Below are 23,211 nucleotides of genomic sequence, written 5' to 3' on the forward strand. Positions count from 1 at the left end.
ACATCATCTACAATATCCAGAATAGGAGGAATAGCTAGAGGCCTATGCTGAGGCAAATCTAAAAATTCCCCGAGTCTCTTTATGGACTGTGGGTGGTCCTGGCATTCTCAGCGGAAATGCTCTCTTAGGGTATGCAAGGTTTCACTGAAAGAAAGGTCCTGGGGGGGGGGGGGATTGAATCCTTTGCATCTAAGTTCTCATATGTAGATAAGGGTATGTCCTGGTAATCACAGGGGTCAGTCATCAGACTCATGGTCTGAAGAATCAGAAGGAAAATCAATTATTTGTCTTTTAGAGGGGGAAGGCTGGCTTCCCCTAATTAAAGTAATAAAGTCTTCAGCCATTATAAGCATTTGTTGCTGTGGCATGGGAGCTTGAGAATGTGCTTTGGTCTTCTGTTTCCTAGGCGTAGTGCAAACTCTGAGCCTGAGAAGTTCGGTAGATTTAGTCATTAGTCATTAACGAAGTAGTCGGTTTGATATGAACATCGGAAGGTCTGAATACACCCTCAGAAGCTGGTGCCTGCACAGTGGCTCCAGACCCATCAAAGGTAGAGTCATCAGCAGGTTCCATAGTTGAAGAAGCATCTCGTGGCATAACGGACTCTGAATGGGTCTCAGTAGAGGCCTGCAAATCTGAAGAAGCGGGTAACAGGGGTTGTGAAAGCCCCTCACGGAGTACCGGCAGACTGGCGACTAGCTTAACAGAAGCATCATCAGCGGTTTTGGCCCTATGCAGTCTGTCTCTAACTTTATCTTTGCGTTTTTTCTGAAGATCGGTAGTTGGATGGCTTACCGAAGCCATTTCAGAATAAGGAGAATGAGAGCGAAAGAATTCAGAAACAAAAACAGCCCAACAACGAACAGGTCGGGTGTTGAACAAGGCACAAAACCGACAGCGGGGGACGTCGTGGTCTGGACCTAAACATGTGACTCAGTAAGAATGAAACTCTCTGGGAGGTATTTGCTTTCCACAGCTAAGACAATTGTTAACTTTTTCTGACATCAGTTAGAGCAAGAAAAAAGGATCCCCAATGAGGTACTTGGCTTTAGAAGACTTCAGGTTTGAAACTCGAAAAATGAAAATTTCAGGTAGTTGCCGACCGGCACTTGTGAACTGCTTCTGCTTCGGGCTCCTGCATGGCAAGAAAAGCTGATGTAATGGCGTTGGCTGCATGCTTTATACCCTTGACGACTTGACGTCATGGATGAGGCGACAGCATCCGATGCAGAAATCCCAAGACTCTGGTATTCGGGCTGACTGATGGCTACCTGCAGGCAGACAACCCATGTGATGATTGCAACAGTGAAACACAAAACATCTTAATGTAGTTAGCTATCAATTTGGAAATGGGTTGTTTGGAGACAGACCTGCCCTGTTTACACATTGTGAAAACCACTAGTAATTGCTCTGCTCTATTAGGGGGTTTTGTCCTGTCTAAATAGTACCTGATTTGCCTGTGCACATCCAGGAAATGAAGGACTTGCTCTCCCCTGCTCACTGGATTAGGGAAGAAGACTGGCAGGTGGATAGTCTGGTTTACGGAGTACTGATACCACCTTAGGCATACAAAATGGGTTTGTTCTAAGACCTATCCCTGTGGAAGACAGTGACATGTTTTTCACATAGGAGAGCTTGTAGCTCTGAGACCCTCCTTGCTGCTGTGAGGGCTACAATGAAAGTAGTCTTCCAAGTGAAGATCTTTAGAGAAGCAGTGAAAGCAGCTTCAAAGGGGAACAAGGTGAGTTTCTCTACCACATCATTTCTATCCAAGCCAAGAATAATGCTTCTTCTGGTTAGTCAAGTGAAATACACCTCTTAAGAAAAGCTCCATGTTAGGGTGCGAGAAGACAGGTGGAACACTGTGCAGGCAAGCTGAGATGGCAGACACATGTACCTTAATACTGGACTAGCAGTCTGAACTGGCCTGAAAGACACTGCAAGACTGAGTTGCTGTATGCCTGAAAAGCATCAGTGCTCTTACTGTAACGGATGGAAAATCTATTCCATTCTGCCAGGTATGAATTTATGGTATTAGGTTTCCTTGCCTCATTTAGAATGGAAAGCACCTTCATGTGATAGGAGGAATTCCTTGGTGTCATAACCCGCTCCTCCAAGCAGTAAACCTAAGTGTGGCTAGGTGAGGAAGGAAGATAGATTCTTTGGTTGGCTGAGGAGATATAATTCCTGTAGTAGGGTGCGGAATGTCCACTTGCTAAGAGTCAACAAGAGGGAGAACCAGTGTTACCCAGCAGGGGGCCATTAGGATCATGCTGGGTCTGTGCACCCTGACTTATCAATACCCTGGGGATCAGAGGCAAAAGCAGGAATGCATACAGGAACAAGTTTGCCCACATGAAAGAGATTATTTTCCAAATCCCTGTCTGTTGACTTCCGGAGCAAAACTTCTGTAGTCGTCTATAGTGAGCCAGGACTTTGTGAGGCAGCACAAAGGGTATGGGCACACTGGTGTTGCCTGTCCAGATCTGCCAAATTCCTGGCCTTAAATTCTGCTGAAAAGCCTTTATGGCCATACAGACTGCTAGTAGCTCATTCTGAGTTGTACGCAATTTTTTTGCTGTGGTGTCCAGATTCTCTGTACTTTCAGGGGACCTAAGTGGGCCTCCCTCTTCAGCTATGTTTGAACTATCTGTGGTGATTGTCTTGTCTGCTTCTGGTAGACAGAATTTGCCCCTGGGTTCTGCAGCATACTTTCTTCCACCTCAGCAGCTCTTTCTTCAGGCATGGAAGGAGAGGCAATAGGGTATCAAGGGGTTGAGAATGCTGTTCCTAGGCATTTTTAAGAACCAGTGAAGTTCTCTCAGGTGCAAGTTTGCAAGTGGGATCATAAGAATGCAGCATGCCATGTAACTCAGAATCCTCAGAACCCCCCTTGCTGAGATGTGTTGTTTTGGAAACAGACTGGCTAGGTAGTTTTTCAGGAAAGATATCTTGTCTTGAGGAAGAAAGTCTTTCTGCTGGGCTAAATCTATGAGGGCTCCCAGAAAGTGGATTGTTGTTTAAAGAAGAGCTTGTGACTTTTGAAGACTTCAGGTGAGACTTACCTTCTGAAACCAGTCTACCATGACCCGCAAGGTGTCTAGGTCTCTGCTGTGGATTTTCCCTGATTGAGACAGACAGTCATCTAAATAGGAGTAAATATGAACTCCCTTACTTCTTCAATGTGCTATCAGAGGAGCTAATAATTCTGTAAAAACTCCAGGAGCAGTGAACAGCCCAAATGGTAAAGCACTGAATCTGAAATGACAGCCTGTTGCTACAAATATTAAATATTTTCTGTTTCTGTCTGTTATGGGGACATAGCAGTAATACTTAAGTCTACAGTGACCATGAAAGCTTCCTGAAGATCATGGGGAAGTACTTTTTTGCAAAGTAAGCATTTTGAACTTTGGGATACTGAGAAACTTTTTTTTTCTTTAAATTTTGAAAGGTCCAAGATAGGCCTCAAGGTGCCCTCCTTTCTTGGAACAAGAAAGATCCTTAAGTAAAAGCCCTTTCTCTCAGATCCTTCCTGAAGTAGTTTTCCTTAAGGACAGATGACAAGAGGCTTTCCTGTTCTTTTGGTAGTTTTGAAATGCCCAAAATGGGTGGAATTTCTCTGAACTGAATATAGTATCCCATTTCTATGATGATGAAAACCCACTGGTCCCCGATGATGTTTTTCCATTGATTTAGGAAGAGGAAGAGTCTTCCAGCCAAATGTCTGGAAGGAAGGATAGGTAGGGAAGTAGGTAGGGTATGGGAAGTGGGGGTTGAACGAAGTCACAGCTGGTCTCCATGCTGGGTGGGCTCTTTGGACCTCCTTGTTCTGTGCAACTGTTCTGGTTGCCACTTCATGAACTGTCTGGGCTGCTTGTGATGGGGTGCCCTCCCCCTGGTCTTTTGGGGGGCAAGATTTGAGGGGATATTTTAGCACATGGAATTGGCAGGTCAGTACTCTCATTCCAAGGGTGGCACTGTTATAAGTTTTCCCCAAATCTGTTTAATAGTTCACTTCCCCTTTCATTAGGTAAGGCATGTCTAGCTGGTCCCTCAGGTACACCTTTTGTGGCTACAGTAGAGATTACTGAGGGGTTGGCCTTGATGTTTCTGTAAAGTCCTTTGTCAGATTCAAGCACTCTGTAAAATCTGTCTGATTTCCTAGGAGCAGGTGGTAAAGAATTAGGATGTAAAGCAATGTCTTCAAAGTCATAATCCAGTAGTGTGTGTAGAGGAGGGCTTGCCAGTGTCCTGGGAAAAGGCAAACTCAGCAGGTCATTATAATGGGTCTGAGCTTGTGAGAACTATATGCTTTCCCAAATGAAGCCTTCATAGAATGAAGGAGAGGAGGCTATCTCCAAAATAGTGGACCTCAGGGGGGAGGGGTAGAAGAGAGTGTCTGAATCTGGACAAGTTTGTTGTGGCAAGTGATCAGAGTAGGACAACTCCTCCTCATTTTCTGAGACATCTACATTTTCCTGAAAGGTCACCTTCCTGCCTGCTTCTTTTGGATGGGGAGGCTTTAACAGCACAGATGTGGGAGGGCTCCCTGGATTTCATGAATTCCTGTGCTATTATTAGAAGGTCTTGGGCTTCAGCCAAAGAAGAGGTGGCTGAAAGTGGGGGCAAAGAAAAGGAAGTCGTCTGCTTCAGTTTAGGTGTCCGTTCAGAAGGAATGACATAAGGTTGCAGTCATTAGAAAGCGACTTTCATTACAGTTTTGGTAGCGGAGGTACGCAGGGTCTCTCCCACAAGACCCAAGACGTGAATATCGGAAGTGACTGCTTGTTGAGCAACCTCTGACCGGACAGACTTCTGTGTCATGATAACAGTAGTCGTAAGCCAAAAACCATTATGGCCTCCCGAGGGGTCGCACCAGAGAGCTGAGCCTATAAGTCGCTGGATGAGGGGAGCTGCAAAGGTGACTCACCTGGGTGGTCAGTCAGCTTAGGGACTTGAACCACAGGTTTCACAGAAATGTCAGAGTCCTTGGTCTTTTTGTCTTTCTGCTTTCTCAGAATGACGCTGACAGAAACTGGTGTTTGTGAAGACAAAATGGTACCAGAAGGCTGTGATGCTACTGGAGAAAACTAAGCCAAGACCCCATATGGGTAGCTAACACCTCAGCCCAACGTTTGAGGGTTTCCGTGCGGAATTTTGCACAGTCAGGACAATTAGAAATGTCATGCTGAGGCCCCATGCAGAAAAGACAAAATAAGTGAAAATATTTATGCAGGATTTGCTTCCCACATGTCATAAAATTGCTGACCTGTTTAAACATTAAATTAGGAGAGGAAAATCCCCAACAGGGTACTTATTTGACTGGAAGCAGTAGAGAGAGAGAGACTCTGGAAGAATGAACTGACCAAAGGACTGCAAGTATTTTTGAACACATGTGAAGTGCATTGGACTGCAAGGCTGGAAAGAACTGAAAATTGTGCCAATGGACCCCATTAATTTACCCAGACATCCAGATGTCACTCTTGTACTTCAGATAGGGATGATGCAAGGACTCATAAAATCTGACCATTTCAGGCTTCTGCATAGTAGGAGGAAGACCCAAGAATCAGTACTGCAACATAAGCTATGAAGAAATCAATCTAGTGTCTAAATACTGTATACTCTGACAAATGGGATGTAATTTTGGGCTGTGAATGCAAGTTGGTCTAGCTTTTGAGGGGAGAGAAAAGATGCAAGATTAGTTGAATAAGGTGCTCACTAAAATGGATGCCTGAACAGACCCCCTCTCTTCAGAAGGTTACATGGGTTACACAGCACTTTTAACAAAGTCTGGCAAGGAATTTTCTGTTAGCAATACACAGAGCCTGAGCTTGGACTGACTGCAAACAATGCAAGTGGGCTGATCACAGCTTCATCAGGCTTGTATCACCAAAAGCGAGTCTTACTCTCACTTAGATGACTCAACTGATTCTAAAATGGTTGCCACCCCTGGCCATCAGATTTACTCAAGGCAGGGGATTTAAATGTAACACCACAGTATTAAACAAAACAGAACAGTTCAGAATGGTTAAAATGTAACCAGTAATATCAAACAATGTTGTATTAGCTGAAAACTACTACAGTGTTATAAAACATAGTACACTCAAAGCAAAAGCAATTCAAAATGCCTAAGCAGTATAAAACAGTGAATGCAACCCTTATTCAAGAGAGAAATAAGCAGCTGCAGTGTAGCAACCTTTGACATGTGTTGTCTTCAGCTCAATACACTTAGCTGTCAACCCTGGATGCTACATTCAAACCACAGGGTAAAAAGGACACACAGACAAAGCATTCAATAAAAAACCTGCAAGAAAAACCCAACCATGACTTTTTTTTTTAATTTCAAGTCTTTATGGTTATAGCCAGGAAAATAAAGCCAAACGTTTACGGGCCTGAATGTAACCATAAAGACCTAAAAAGCTGAAAAGTCATAGACATTCAGAAACCATGTAGATGAAACACTATGTCCCTTAAGGGTCATTTTCATATATCCCATGGGCCTCCACTACAGGAGGTTTAAGGCATCACACAGTGAAAACACTAGCTTGGCTGGGTTTTCCTTGCAGTTTTTTACTGGGTTCTACACTCAACATTGCAGCCACTCATGACGGAATGCTGAACCACATGACTGACCAAGCAACATTCATTAATTTTGCCCTCAAATCCACAGACAGCTCCCAAATCTTCTCCTTCATTTGTTCCAAGAAATAAAGCAGAAAACTTGATCATGTGTGACAAATCATGGCTCTGAAAGTCTGAGAGGTAGCTGTAAAGACTTTCTTCCCTAATCAGTCCACTATTCTGTTACTCTCATATTACTGGGCGGAGACACCAGTTTTGACTTTTTTTTTTTTTTTTTTTTGTATAGATCCACAGATCACTGCTGGATCTGCCATGAGGTTTCTGTAGAAGTAGTAGGACCCCTGGACCTCAGAGAAACCATCATGCATCTTAACAGGCAAAACTGTTTGTGTGCAGTTCCTTACAGGAAGCTAAGGACACATCCTCTTGAGTTCCTAAGACTGGGAGAGCTGCCAAATGTAGAAAAGCATCCAGATCCAGTAAATAAAAATATGGTTTCTGGGCATCATATACTTATTTGCCTTCTGATATAAAGTGGTCTTTCATCCTACAGAGCATTACCAAATAGGATTTCCTTAATGGATGAAGTAAAAGAAATGGTGTTATCTGTGTCATACCCAATCGGAAAAGACTTTTGGGAGAAACAATAGAATTTCACAAACACACAATCTGAGGAGGGTTCCCTCTTTCTGATAGCAAAGGGAGTGCCATACACTGAGGGATGACCTGCACTGTAGGTGCTGTAAGATAAGTGAAAGAGATCCATTCCTGGGGAACAGCCTAGATGGGATGGCTGCAACCCACCCACTGCTTGAGCCAGGGCAACTGCAAGTAGCTGGGAGAGGTACCCTACATTTAAGCTTCTGAGTCCTCCTAAGTGGTGCTGCCAGCTTGAAAGACAATAATGACAGAATTCCTACAAGTCTACCCTCTCTATATCAAGGGGTACTCCGGTTGCCCCTTCTGAGATGAAAAAACATGCTCCTGCCATGGGCATCTAAAAATGAATGTCTCTAGTCTGAATTCCACTTAACAGCTCTCAACTCAAGGAGATGTGCCTTGATCCAAAGTTATAACAGCCTACAAAAGGGCAACACCAGAGCCTAAGGATCACTAATATGTAAGGCCAGAGGTTATAAAAGCCCTTCATTGGGACACACATCCTTGAGTACAGCAGGGACATCAGACATGGTCATCGCATCACATCACATGGATTCCAGATTGCCTTCTCCATAATCACGTCATGGAGTACGTACGTATGACAGTGGTGACGTTTACAGTGGGAGTGACAGATGCGTTTAAGGTGGAGGTGGGATTACATCAAGAATCAGCTCCAAGCCTTTTCTTATTTGTAATGGTGATGGACAAGTTGACAGACGAGATCAGACAGGAGGCCCAATGAACTATGACGTTTGCAGATGACATTGTGATCTGTAGTGAGAGTAGAGACCAGGTTGAGGAGACCCTGGAGAGGTGGATATATGCTCTAGAGAGGAGAGGAATGAAGGTCAGCAGGACTAAAACAGAATATATGTGTGTGAATGAGAGGGAGGATAGAGGAATGGTGAGGATGTAGGGAGTAGAGATGGCGGAGGTGGATGAGTTTAAATACTTGGGATCAACAGTTCAGAGTAATGGTGAGTGTGGAAGAGAGGTGAAAAAGAGAGTACAGGCAGGGTGGAATGGGTGGAGAAGAGTGTCAGGAGTGATTTGTGACAGAATGGTACAAGTAAGAGTGAAAGGGAAGGTCTACAAGAGGGTAGTGAGACCAGCTATGTTGTATGGGTTGAAGACGGTGGCACTGACAAAAAAGCAGGAGTCAGAGCTCAAAGTGGCATAGTTAAAGATGTTAAGATTTGCACTGGGTGTAACAAGGATGGACAGGTTTAGGAATCAGTATATTAGAGGGTCAGCTCAGGTTGGACGGTTTGGAGACAAAGTCAGAGAGGCGATATTGTGTTGGTTTGGACATGCGCTGAGGAGGGATGCTGGGTATACTGGGAAAAGGATGCCAAGGATGGATCTGCCAGGTAAGAGGAAGGCCTAAGATAAGTGTTATGGATGTGGTGAGAGGGGACATGCAGGTGGTTAGTGTGACAGAGCAAGATGCAGAGGACAGGAAGAAATGAAAACAGATGATCCACTGTGGCGACCTTTAACGGGAACAGCCAAAAGAGAAGATGGAGGAGGGGTGCATCTACAGTCAAGGATTAACTGGAAACTGCCAAATCAGTAGGAGTAACAGTTTTCAAATCTAAATAGTTTTGCAGGAAATGCTGTCCACTAGGATAGTTTTGGATTAAAATCTTGATAGACCATAAAGCTTTAAGTACCATTTTCTAGGACTAAAAAATGCACAAACTGATTGCGTTTGTGTGAGAAAGTCCACAGCAAGAGTACCTGTCTCTTTTCTTCTTAGGGGCATAAACATCTTATCTGACATCCAACCCTTTTAACAGAATCAGCTATCACTAACAAAATGCAATTAAAAAAAGTTCCCCCAATTTATTACTTATCAGACTGAGCTGGAGGTCAGATCAAACAATGCTAGATTATGGATGCCCAAAAACAGTACCCTTACTGTGAAGAGCAACAGCAATATTTAAAATAGCAGATGTCTTGAGGGAAAAGGGCACAGAGTTCTAGGTCAATCCTTCTGTGGATGAAATCCCAGTAGTAAAGAACGCTGTATTCTGTGGCTGAAATCCCAGTAGTAAAGAACGCTGTATTAGTGATCTATAAAAAACAAATCGATGAAACAAAAGGAACATTTTTTCCTTTTATGCGATAAAAGTCATAACTGCCAACACAATAACATGCCAAAAACAGTGAGGGGTGCCAGTTCCACACATCCCCTTCCCAAGAATTGCTTGAAAATGATCTACTGCATCCTATACTTCGACAGTCATTTAACATAAATCATGCAGTTTGGTGTATTAAACACATTCAGTTGAAATACATACCTTGTTCTCTTGACCCCACTGCCAAAGGCTTGGTGCTGGCATGCCAAATAATGCAAATGGATCTTTACCAACAATAATTAGTCCTATTAACACCAACTTGAAGATGGAAAAGAAGGAAGCTATGTGCCTAGAATGGAGGGAAAAAACATACTGCTGAAAAAAACGGTATGCATCACAACAGCAGGACTGAAACTCATTTAAACCAATAAACTTAAGTTGCAACAAACACAGATACAGCTACAATGAAGTCATTAAACAAGTGTGACCACAGATGCTGCTTACCCAACTCAACATGAATTACTCAGCTAAAGCAAACTATTTTTGAGCATCTACAGGAATATCTCCTTGTGCTTTTTCCTTTCAAAACAGGAAGTTTTTCTGAAACAAACTTCTCATTTGTGCATCCTTTTTTCTACATCCATTATGTCTAGTAACATACATATAATACGTAAAATAAGTGCTACAGTTTAAGATATTCAAAATTTAAACTTATGTCAGCTTCTAAATACATATTATAGTTTACCTATGGTGCACTATACATATTATAGTTTACCTATGGTGCACTATTGTATATGCAAACAGTTACATTTCAAGAGCTTCATAATTTTTTGAGCTTGGCAGCCTGAGATTTGCTGGGTCTCATTTCCTTGGTTATACCATTATGCCAAAGCAGGAGTACCCATTTGAAAAGCTGGGACCCACTTTACATGCCCTGTAAAGCTGAGACTGAATGGCTGTAAAAGCATACACAGTCAGTATGAGGTGACCATTTCTCAGAATATTCCCTTTTCTCCAAAGCATGGCAAACAAGTTTGGGGAGGAGGCCTTGCCCCCAACATCAGTGGTGCAGCAGGACTTGCACATCTGCAAAAAAAGAGAGAGAAGGAGAACCGCATTGTTCAGCATTTGCTCTTTTCCTGCATTTTCAGTAGGTCAGCACCAAGGGCGCCCGCAGGCAGGTGCAAGGGGGTGTGGAATCGGCTGACTAATGCTATAATTTTAAAAAAAAGTTTTTTGTTTTTTTTTTGGACGTTCTTTAAGAAGAAAGAAGTCCGTGCTGACATCATGCGTTCTTCTTTAAGAAGAACGGTCGCGGGCGTGCTGACATCATCACTCGCATATTTTCAAGTTTTGCGAGCGGAAACTCACATGGACGGACGGTTTTGGGGTTCGCAAGCGGAAAATGGGACCACGAGCGGGAACTGAAACTGACGGATTCGCAAGCAGGAGGAAACGAGCGGAAGATGGGACACTTTCAGAGTGTGTGTGTGTGTGTGTATGTGTGTGTGTGTGTGTGTCTGCGCGCACACACACACACACACACACACACACACACACACACACACACACACACACACACACAAATATATGTTCATATTGTTCGCTGCCTGTCACAAGCTCGAAAGATAGAGCTTCAAATCCAGCAATACCAAGAAAAATCACAAAAAAATTACATTGCCAAAAAAACAACACTATTGCAAAAATCATCTTCCAAAATTCCATATTGCTCCAGACCCAAAAACAAGCACTAACATGCATACTGATGGGGCAAATCTGGGAGTTTGTTATTGCAGGTTTTTGGCACTGTGATTTTTAGTATTTTCTTTTCATCATTGCTGGATTTGATGTTCCATCAAGTGCGATGCCAAGCCATATTACATATACTGTATACATATTTTGAAAATAAGAAACAAGAAATGTATTTCTTTCATTTGAAAAAAGGGCATAAGAACAGACTGCATATAAATTTCTACAGGAGCAGCCATAGTTTTGTAGTGACATTCTCATCTTAAATTTTAGATATACTTCATTTCAAAAGCCTCAGAGAAAACATATATGAAAATTTGACCAGCATATTGTCTTCAATAACTACTTTAATCAACAGGACAGTGTTGTAACAGGAGGACATTTCTGTTTCAGTTATGGAAAATAACCTAATTTCTTTTCATTGTAAGATGAAAGGCTTGTACATATTTCTGTAAATGTGTAGTACTTTCTTTTAAAGCTTTTAATGTTTCATTTATGTTACAGTGCAGAATACATTGCCCTACTCTGCTGCTTGTAGTATATATGCATGTTAGGAAAAAATGGACTGTTTTGAAGTAAGCACTACTCAGATGTGCGGTGAATACTAAACAATATAGCTTATTTGTTTACTAGCTTGGTTTGAAAACCTTTTGAGTATCAGGTCATGTATTGACATGCAGCATTACAGAATTTTCTTTTTCAGTCCTAAGAAGAATAAAATATTTTGTGTGATTTTGGTTCTTATATCATGTTAAGCTAAGTGAATATAACCAAGTTTAAAGAAGGCACAGGAAGTACCAAGAATGAAGGTAGGTAGGTATCAAATTTGAGCAAAGAGTGACAGAACAGAAGAAGCTGCAGATAGGTAAAGGAAACCGTCCAGGATTAGCTTTTGTCACACTGGGGCAAAAATGCAATAAGCTGGAATTGAATAAGCTACATTCCTTGCTCTCTTAACCTTAAGCTGAATAAGATTCTTATTCTTGTTTGATACAGAAGGGATATTATTACAATACAAGCTTACAGAAAGAGAAATAGATGCAACATAACAAGGGTTTGAAGTAGCTTGTGTTCTGCTGTGGAGTAACTGTATGAGGCAATTATGACTGTTAAGAGCTTCCTGTTTATTATGTCAAGCTCAGTAAAGTTGTGTGTGTGTGTGTGTGTGTGTGTGTGTGTGTGTGTGTGTGTGTGTGTGTGTGTGTGTGTGTGTGTGTGTGTGTGTGTGTGTGTGAAATGCCCCAGGTGCTACATGGTGCTGGGTAGAGAATAAGGCTTGAACCCTGTCCCTTGGGGCCAAGTGATAAGAGCCTTAATTCCCTACCCACCACCATTTGTAAAAAACAGTGGTAGCATTGTTGCCTGACAGCTACGTGTTCTCTGGTTTGATTCTTGGCTGTCTAGAGTGTTTGTTTCTCCCTGGGCCTCTGCTAAAAATTAGCTTTTTTTTCCCCAAGTTAGACTTTCCTGGTTAAAAAGAAGTTATGTCCTTACCATAACGTTCCATGTGGAGTGTTCATCTCGCCTTTGTTCTTACACATGGGTGTCGGAGCCGATCCTCGGCTCCGAGTCGGCCGCTTAGCAAAGCTATGCATCTAGGAGAAGCTCGAGACCAACCTACCTCCCACAATTCCCTCTGCCTGTACCTCAGATCTAGTTTGCAAACAAAACCAGATCCAGCAATAACACAGGTTATGAGTATAAGAGAATACATAAGTATACAAAGGACCAGACACTAGCTCAAGCCAGTACGAACAACAGAGAGACCATTAGTGGGAGACAAACAGACCAGACTTCTAAATCCATACGTTCTTCCAGATCCAAGGGTGGGAGGGTGGGGATGTAAGAACAAAGGCGAGATGAACACTCCACATGGAACGTTATGGTAAGGACATAACTTCTTTATGTGAGAGTGTTCAATCTCGCCGTTTTTTCTTACACATGGGTAGCGTCCCTAGCTCCGTTACCCTGAATGACTCACGGAAGAACGTTCCCGAGCACAGTGGAACCAAAAGATGCTCTATCCCTGGAAGTCCCGTCAACTTTATAATGAGTGATGAATGTATGCGGTTTAGACCAAGTGGCGGCTGCACAAATCGTATCCAATGGTAGACGAGCTGCATGAGCTAGAGATGTGGAAACTGACAGAGTAGAATGTCCCTTTGGTTTGGAGGGCAAAATCTGATTTGAAGCAGAATAAACGAAGGTTATACAATCAGTTAGCCATTTAGAAAGTGTGCGCTTCATCACTGCCGTGCCCTTTTTGTTGTCCGCAAAGGTTATAAAGAGCTGGTCTGCTTTCCTATGGTCCTTAGTTCTATCCAGGTAAAATCTAAGTTGTCTATGAACATCCAACTTGTGCAGCATATATTCCAGCTTGTTGGAGTGGTTCTTGAAAAATGTAGGAAGCTCAATGGATTGATTAATGTTGACTGAACAAACCTTAAGGAGGAAGGAAGGGTTGATGCGTAATGAAACCCTGTCAGGGTGAAAAATTAAATATGGCTGCTTGATGGAAAGTGCCTGAAGTTCTGATACTCGTCTGGCTGAAGTGATAGCTACTAGGAAAAGAGTTTTCCATGGCAAGAACTTTAAGGAACAGGAAGAAGCTGGTTCAAAGGGTGGTAGAATTAGTTGGGATAAGAGCAAATTTAGATTCCAAGGAGCTGTAGGTAACCTAACTGTCGGTCAGAGATGAAAAGACCCTTTCAAGAAGGCTTTACAAAGTCTATGAGCCATAATGGGAGCTCCGTTTTCTCCTACATGAAAATTGGAAATAGCGGCCAACTGAACTTTTAAAGTGGCGGTAGATGCTCCTTGATGAAATAGCATGGACAGGAACTCCAAAATCTTGTTCAGAGGGGCTACTAAGGGATCCAAGTGCTGTGTAGTGGCCCAGTAGACGAAACGTTTCCACTTACTGGTGTATATTTTGGTAGTGGAAGCCTTATGAGAGGCGACCAGAATATCCTGAACCACCGGAGAGAGAAGATCAGACCTGGCTAAGTAGGGAAGCGCAGCAGCCAAGCTGCTAACTTGAGGGATAGGAGTGACGGGTGAGGAGCTCCTGACGAATGAGTCAGCAAGTCTGGCACTGGGTCCAGAATCCAAGGCTCCCGCAATTGTTGGGCTTGAAGAAAGGGGAACCAAATCTGTCGAGGCCAGAATGGGGCAATGAGAATTATAGTCCTCTCTTGGTCCTTGGCTTTCTGAAGAAATTTCGGGATCAGAGGTATAGGAGGGAAAGCGTATAGGAGACCCGGGGGCCAATCGTGAATAAGAGCGTCCCTGGGGACATCCCCTGGAGGGGGTAAAAGGGCAAAGTAGCTTCTGCACTTGGTGTTCATTGGAGACGCAAACAGATCGCAGCAAGGCTGGCCCCATTTGCGGAAAATCCTTTCTGCCACTTTCTGATTGAGGGACCACTCGTGAGGTAACAGGATGGCTCTGCTCAACCTGTCCGCTAGGACGTTGGATAGCCCCGGGATGTGCATTGCTATTAGAAAGCGACCCGTGGATTCTGCCCACTGCCAAATTCTCATGGCCTCTCTGCACAAATGGTAAGACTTGGTTCCTCCCTGTTTGTTTATGTACCAGACTACGGACATGTTGTCCGTCTGTACTGCAATGGTCCCCAGAGGTAGAAGGGGTGAGAAGTGTTGCAACGCTAGGAACACTGCCCTCATCTCTAGAACATTTATATGCAGGTTGTACTCTAAGCTGGACCATTCGCCTTGGACTGTCTGTCCCTGAAAGATGCCCCCCCCACCCTATCAGGGAAGCATCCGTGGTCACTGTGGCTGTTGGTTTGGGTAACACAAACGGCCGGCCGCTGAAGAAGTTCTGATTCTGTAACCACCAAGACAGGTGTGCTTTGCAGGAATTCGTTATGTGAATCTCGTGTGTCAGGGGTAACTGTTGGAATGACCACTGTGCGAACAGCAGCCACTGGAGAACTCTCATGTGTAGCCTCCCCATGGGAACTGCAATGAGGGAAGCTGACATGAGCCCTAAGACTTTCAGGACTAGATTGGCTGGGGACTTTTTGGACAATAGCAGACGAGATACGTGATCTTGCAGGCAAGCTATTCTTGAGAGGGGCAGTTTTAGTAGCATAGAACGGGTATCTAGATCTGCGCCTATAAATGAAATATGTTGCGAGGGCTGTAACGCAGATTTTTCGAAATTTATCGAAATCCCTAGCTGAGCACAAAGGCTTATTGTGTAGTCCCTGGCCTGTATCAGTTGACGCTCGGTGGTGGCAGTAAGGAGCCAGTCATCCAGATACGAAAACACACGGAATCCTAGGCATCTCAAGTGAGACGCTACCACTGTCATGCATTTGGTGAAAACCCTGGGGGCTGAGGTTAGACCACAGGGCAGGGCTCGAAACTGAAAGTGGCTGGTTCCCAGCTGGAAGCGCAGGTGATCTCTGGACACTCTGGCCATTTTGATGTGGTAGTAGGCGTCCCTGAGATCTATTGAGCACATCCAGTCGTCCTTCTGTAAAAACGGAAGGATCGATTGAAGCGCGACCATCCGGAACTTTTCTTACTTCACAAACGTATTGAGGTTGCTTAGGTCCAGAATTGGCCTCCAGTCCCATCTTTTTTGGAACTAAAAAGAACCTTGAGTAAGTTCCGGATCCTCTTTGGTCCGCCGGGACTGGTTGGATGACTCATTTTTCTAGCAGCTTTGAGATTTCTATAGCTGCAGGTTTTCGCAGATGGGGTGGTACATCTGGGAATCTTTTTTGTGGTAATGGGGGAAATACAAAGGGGATTTTGTAACCTCTGGTAATAATGCTTTTTACCCAATTGTCTGAAGTAAGGCTTTGCCAGGCCTGAGGGTATAAAGCTACGCGCCCCCTGACTGCCTCCAGAGCAGGACAGTCGGGCCTCCTCTCAGGAGTGCTGGAAAGGCTTGCCAGGGATGGTATCCCTGTCGCCTTGGTTCTGCGGACCCCCTCTGCCGCCAGGGCGGCGTCTTCCACCTCTGCCCCCCCTCTCTGCCTCTGGAGGGGGCATCACCCTGTGTGCCTGGGAAAGAACCCTGGGGTTTACGAAACCACATCTTTCCACCTCATTGCCCTTTGGGGTACGGTCTGGATGGGGTGGAAAAACGGACTCCAACAGCAGACAGAGTCTTTCCCTCCTGCTCACACCGGGTTAGGGTCTCCTTTACTTTGGGGCCAAAAAGAGTGGCACCATCAAAGGGGGAGTCAGTAAAGGAAGACTTGAAGGCTTCCACAAAGGAGCACAGCCGCATCCAGGATTGTCTACGAAGAGCAATCGCTGAAGCTGCAGCCCTACTCGACCCCTCGGCCGCATACGAGATGAGCCTCATGGACGAGTTCACTATGGATGTAAGGGTGTTGAGTTGTGCAGTCACTTTGTCCGAGACAGCAGCATCTGCATTACCCTGGAGGATATCTCCCAACTCTTTGACTAGATCCCTCTGTAATCGTGTAAAATGCGTCAAGTAGTTCAGCGATCGCATAGAAAAAGTCGCTGAACTAAAAATGCGCTTCCCATATCTGTCCATGGTCCTAGAGTCTCTGTTAGGGGGATGGACAGACGAGGAAGATTCGGACATCTCCTTTTTAGTGGCTGCGGCCACCACCATAGCGTCCACTGGAACTCCCTTAGTAAGGTAAGACTTGTCCTGAGGGGCAGTGATGTACTTGTTAGGTTTCCTGGGAACTGGCTCCACTGTGTCAGGAGTCTCCCACGCCCTTCGAGCAATTAACTCCATTAACTCATCGAAGGGCGGAGTGACCCAGGAGGAGGAAGGGCGAGCACCAAATGCCTTCAGCAGAACAGACTCATCCTCAGAAGGGGGTAGGGCCTGCCAATCACCTCTCTGCTTCAGGATCTCCAGGATGTCAGCAAAGGAGACATCCTCTGAGGGTGATTTCGGGGACCCTTCCAACTCATCTAAGTCAGTATCCGATGTTAAAGATTCTTGTGGAGAATCTAAGTGCCTCCTCTTGCACAACTTTTTCCTCGGAACGTCATCGGGAGGGGCTTTCGATGAGGCCTCCGAGAAAGAAGGGCTCCCTCTGGGAGTGGCTGAGACACTGGTGCTCTACGCTTGTGGGTAGCCGTGGGTGCAGAAGAAGACAACGGACCTTTATGGGAGAGAGAAGTTGTTTCTGTTGATGTGGTTGTCTGGAAGACAACACCTTCCTCATGAGGTCAAAGGCCCCCGGACCCCGAGCCGAAGAGTCCCCCGGTTCCGAGGAACGCGGAAGTGTCTCCGACGCGGAGGCCAAGGGTATCGACCCCGAGGACAGAGCCGAAGTGATCCGTGCCGAGGCACCGAGAGGGAGAGTCTGTACTGAAAGATCGGTTCGACTCTCGGTCCCGGAACCAAGGAGGGATCGTCGGTTCCGCGAGTCCGCCAACGGTGCCGACCAAGAAGGGGACGGTTCCGGCACCAAGGGCTCCACAATCATCAGATCAACATCTCTCGGCTCTGAAAGCTGTGTAGGCCTCGGAGGAGGTTCAGATGGAGATAAGGGAAGACCTTCGAGTCTCGACACCAACTGGGAGGAGACTGAAATGAGCTTGGACAAGGCCGTGTTCTCCATTAACTTCTGCACCACATGATCTACGTCGGTGTCGAAGAGAGGCCTGGAAGAACGGGTCAAAGAAACCGAAGACGGTACCGACCTCAATAAGGCAGGAGGTGGAAACTCCGACACCAGCTCCAAGACTCGAGGCTCTGTGACAGTAAGAAGCTCGACACTCGGCCCCAAAGCCTGTGGAACCGGTGAGCGAACTTTAAACGAAGTCGGAACCGATGACATGGGCTCCAATGTCTTCGATCCCTTCGAGGACTTAGAAGCCTGGTCCGACTTGTCAAGCTCTTCTTGGAAGGAAGGCTTCAAAAGACCCCTATCCATAAGCTTCCTGCACCTATTTGTCATGACCCTTCCACTAAAAGAATGACAAATAGAGCAGTCTTCTTGTAGATGGAGAGGGCCAAGACAATAGACACAGGAGCTGTGGTTGTCAGTGACAGACATCTTTTGCCCACACTGACACCTCTTAAATCCCGACTTAGCTTTTTCAGACATATCCTGAAGAAAGGCAAACAATTTTAGCAAATAATAGTCTAAAAGGATAGACTCAAGTCCACAAACACAGAAAACTATCAATCAAAAACAACCCTAAACTAGGAGTAGGCCTGAAGGAAACAAGTATAAAACTATAAAAATTATATATATATATATATATATATATATATATATATATATATATATATATATATATATAACGCGAAGTAGAGCTAGACACACACACACGCACTAAGGATAAATTTCCTCAAAGAAAAATAGAAAATTTCACAAGAAATATAATTAGAAGTATCTTATCTTCCCAAATTTGATCAGAGCTCTCAAATTTCGATGCGATCGATTGCAGCGGCAAACTAGATCTGAGGTACAGACAGAGGGAATTGTGGGAGGTAGGTTGGTCTCGAGCTTCTCCTAGATGCATAGCTTTGCTAAGCGGCCGACTAGGAGCCGAGGATCGGCTCCGACACCCATGTGTAAGAACAAACGGCGAGATTGAACACTCTCACATCAAATGTTAAAAAAAAAGACACATTTGAATATCAGACTTCATATTCTTCAGAAAGTGCATGGTAACAAAAGCTTTTATTCTAGCAATTTTCTAAGTGTACAAGATGGATATTTGAAATGTATCACTGTCTTTGGGACTGTACCCCCCCCATTATTGGCTTCATCCAGGTTTTGTGCTAAGGTTGAGAACTATGGTAAGAACTGAATTCACTGCATATGTTTGGGGGCTATATTCCCCCATTACTGGCTTTGTCCGGGTGTTTTTTTGCTAAGAGGTTGAGAGCTATGGTGAGAACTGAATTCACTGAATGTTTGGGGGCTGTATTCACCCGGTATTGGCTTTGTTCAGATATTTTGTGTTAAGAGGTCGACAGCTGTGCTATGGTAAGAACTGAATTCACTAAATGGTAGCCATTTAAGTTTCAGTCGTTCTTTCACAAAACGACTGATTTGGCGTAGTGGTATGTTGCTCTGACTGTTTTGCACAGGGTCCCCTAGGTTCAAGACGTGGCAGTGAAATGCATGGTGGTAACTGAGCATTTTATTCTAGCAACTTTCCAACATTATACAAGCAATGTTTAAAATGTGTTCCTGGTTTTTGGCCTTTTGTCCCCCCCCCAATAAATTTTGGCTTTTTCCAGATTTCTTGCACTGCAAAGTTCAGAGATATAGCTGAGTGTCGAGTAGATTTTATAAGGAGCTGAGAGAGCTGCAGAGGAGCAAAAGCTTAGTGCCGCTTATGTTTAGTCTGCTTGCATTGTTAAAAGCACAACAGATAGTGTACTTGCGTTTGATGCTGAAAGCTGTGGGTTCTACTCCCACAGTAGGGAGATGCATTGCTGATACTGTACTGTGTTGTAAAGGGGGTGGATGCTGCAGTCCTTTTTGGCAAAGATACCTAGTAACTATGAACCTGTTATCAGTTTGCTATCCATTCCCTATTGCGGTATTACTAGCTTATTTTTTTATTGCATGCAACAAAGGCAATTTATTCTTCAAGGGCAACAGGCACTTTATTTGTAGATGAAACAATGACATATAAAGTTGTTTGCTAGCAGCAACCTCTTTTAGTTACAAATTTCTTTAATGTGGATTTTACTACTTCAGAGATTGTGCATATTTTTTACTGATACTGGTGGACTATAGAAGGCTGAGTAGACTTTTTATGATGGAAATGTTCTGAATTGGGCAGTTTTGTCATTGGTGTATGCCTTTTGTTTCATTGTTTACCGGAAAAATGTTCAAAACAATAAATTTAAAATGCCCTCTGACAACTGTACTGTATTGTACAAGGAATGTAATGCAATACAGTCAGGAAGGTGTATCAAAGAGCATGTGTATGTTATGTTCAACGGGCCTATGGATTTTGAAGACAGCCCAGAGTTGATATTTATCTGCCACTGGCAAAATGTATTTTCTTTGAATGTGGGTTTCAATGCTGTTTCAATGCATGTGAGTTTCAAGGGCAGAGAAGTTTTAATGTTAAGTCTATTTTCATTGTGAGACTGCATTGCTTTGTTTAACATATATGTATTAGAGTTTGTGCTGTAAAATGCAAAATAAAACTTTCAAATGAAATCTAAATAATCGCAGAAGTAAAGCAGTATGCACATTACAGTGTTTATGGTAAATGGGGCAAAATAACCAAGGAATGGGACATTGGAATGGCTGCAGGGAGGAGGCTCCATCTGACCATGATTTTGTGTGTGTGTGGGGGGGTAGCACAGGTTCATAGGTTCATACTAGGCTATCTGCCCTGGGGCAATTATAAGCCTAGCCCGATTCTGTATGGCTTACACCACCCCTTGATTTGAGTATACTGTGCCCTTTTTAAGGTTTAGTTTACTGTGCCTCTGTCTAATAGTGACACGGGAGTAATCCCTGGGACAAACCTACGATCCCTCATCCACCTATCGAGATTCTTCTTGAAGAGATTCAGTGAGGTGCTCTGCCTCACATGAACTGGAATTCTATTCCAGAGCGAAGGGAGCCTCTGGGTTATGAACCTGTCCCTCCAGCAAGTTCTATTTATTTCTGTGCTGAGGTTCAAGTCCCTCGAGCGTGTGGCTCTAAGGGATTTAGATTTACTGAGGTGGAGCATGTCCATTAATTCTGGATTTGACATAGCTTTGTATGTCAGGCATAGATCGCCTCGAAGTAGGCGGTATGCAACTGAATAGAGCTGGAGCAGCATATGGCATCTGTTTAAGACCCTTGATCCTCTTGGTGAGATACTGTTGGGGTCTTTCTAATTGCTGCAGGTGTCGGGTAAGGTACATCCCAAAAGGGGCATTGTATTCTATGATGGGCCTGATGAGGGATGAATAAAGGGGCACTATTACCTCTCTTGATCTAGATGTGAAACCCTTCGTGATGAGGTGGGCTATGTAGAAGGTCTTTCTAACCACTTTGGCAATGTGGTTTTCAAAGGAGAGATTGCTATCAACTTGGGTCCCCAGGTCCCTAATAACTTTCTCTGTACTTAATGGGTTTCCGCCTATGTGGTAATTTGTGGGCACATTGTTTTTGCCAAAGGGTATGACTATACATTTTTTGGCATTTAGCTTTAAACCATGGCGCTGGCACCAGTTATCTGTCTCTGTGAGACCCTTTTGAAGGATGTTTGTGTCAGCTGGAGAGTTGATTATGGCACCCAGTTTGCAGTAGTCTGCAAACTTGGTGAGCCATAGTCCTCCCATGTTTGCCTGTACCTCGGAAAAGTATATACTGAACAAGAGTGGTCCCAGGACAGAACCCTGTGGGATGCCACTTGTGACCGGTTTCGAGTCTGACATGGCTCCAGCAACTCTCACTCTGTGGGTTCTGTCTTTGAGCCAGTTTGCGACCCATCTTGTGACATAGGGGTTTATATTTAAGCTGGATAGCTCATCTAGGATGCCCGAGTGGGGTATTGTGTCAAATGCCTTTGCAAGGTCCAGATAGGCTGTGTGGACTACCTTCCCTTCATCTATGGCTTTGGTGACTGTTTCGAAGAAGTCAACCAGGTTCAAAAGGCAGGATCTGCCCTTGACAAAGCCAAACTGGGTAGGATCTAGTGTCTGTAGGTCCCCAATGTCTTTGTTTATGAGCTCCATGATGATCCTCTCCATAGCCTTGCAGACTAAGCTAGTCAGGCTTATGGGGTGATAGTTTCCAGGGTCCATGGAGGCTCCACCTTTGTGGAGTGGGACCACTGTTGCTGTACGCCACTCTGTGGGAACATATCCTGTAGTGAGGCTGAGATTGTACAGCTGTTTTATTTGAGGGATTAGTTCCTCTTGGAGTTCATGTAGGACGCAACCTGGGACGCCATCTGGTCCCATGGAAGCAGTGTTTTTTGCTTTGGAGGGAAGCCTTCGCCTGAGCATCAAAGATGTTTGGGAAGCAGCCCTCTGCCGGGATAGATACTTGCTCTTTTGGGGGGGGGGGGGAGTTTGTACTGAACCTGTCTGCCAGGATATTGGCGATGTCTGTGGGTTCAGTGTATTTTTTGTTGTTTAGAATCAACTCAGAACAAGTCTGGGAGTTGCATCCCAGGTTTCTAGCATAACTGAAAAAAGCCTTATGATTGTCTTTGGTGTCCTGTGCAATTTTTCTCTCGAAGCTGGCCTTGGAGGATTTTATGAGGGATCGTAATTTTTTGCTAGTACTAATCAGAGATGCCTTCCCTATTAGGGATTTCGCTCCATCATATAGTAGCTTCCTCCTTCTGTTGTACAGTTTATTTATGGCAGGGGTCCACCAGACTGGACGCCTGCCTTTGGATGATTGGGTCTTGGTTTTGTTTGGGATAGCATGATCCATGCATTCCTGGAGATGTCCGTAGAATGCGTTTATATAGGATTCTGCAGTTTGGGCCGTAGTTTCCACTGGCCCTGGGGCCTTGAAGGATTCCACTTCGGTTTTGAGAAGTGAGAAGTTCGCTTTTGTGAAGTTTTTCACTGTGGTTTTCTGGGCTGGGGGTGGGGTCGGAATGTGGACATCCAGTGAAATTAATTTATGGTCTGATCTTACCAATGAGGGATAGACTTCTGGTGTGGAGCAGAGAGTCCCCATGTTGGTAATGATCAGGTCTAGCATGTTGTCCCCTCTTGTGGGAGTGGTGACTAGTTGTTCCATAGCATTTGAGTTTATAATTTCCAGGAACCTTTGGGCTAAGGTGCTGGGGCTTGAGTAGTGCTCCCAGTCAATGTTTGGGTAGTTGAAGTCGCCCAATATAATGGTGTTTGGAGAGATCTTCATGCTCTCCAATGTTTTCAGGAAAGCCGAGTGGGATTCCTGACTGAGAGGGTGGTCTGTAGGATGCTATAAACTGAAAAGCAGTCTTGCCCACTGTTAGTTGCACATGGATGGTCTCCGATGCCGTGCAATGCCACTAACCTGGAGGTGTGGATATCCTTGATAAATATGGAAACTCCTCCTCCTTTTGTGGTTCGGTCCGGGTTTTGGGGCCGAAAAGCATGATATGAGGTATAGCCTGGTAGTGCTGGGGTGATCTCTGGAGCCTTGAACCAGGTTTCTGTCACTGCACAGATATCGATGTTCTCCATA

The 23,211-nt window shown here is 44.5% G+C and overlaps 1 protein-coding gene across 1 annotated transcript in view; it reads right to left on the reverse strand.

Moving 5' to 3' along the window:
• Positions 1 to 23,211, reverse strand: part of SELENOT (selenoprotein T) — a 398,371-nt gene that overhangs the window by 270,033 nt on the left and 105,127 nt on the right. Inside the window, exon 3 of the mRNA XM_044063750.1 lies at positions 9,546 to 9,672. Within this exon, the coding sequence (XP_043919685.1) occupies positions 9,546 to 9,672 (127 nt within the window). The remainder of the gene's footprint in view (positions 1 to 9,545; positions 9,673 to 23,211) is intronic.

Source organism: Protopterus annectens, chromosome 2.part2 (genome assembly GCF_019279795.1).
Source record: "Protopterus annectens isolate FY-2018-M chromosome 2.part2, PAN1.0, whole genome shotgun sequence".
NCBI lineage: Eukaryota > Metazoa > Chordata > Ceratodontiformes > Protopteridae > Protopterus > Protopterus annectens.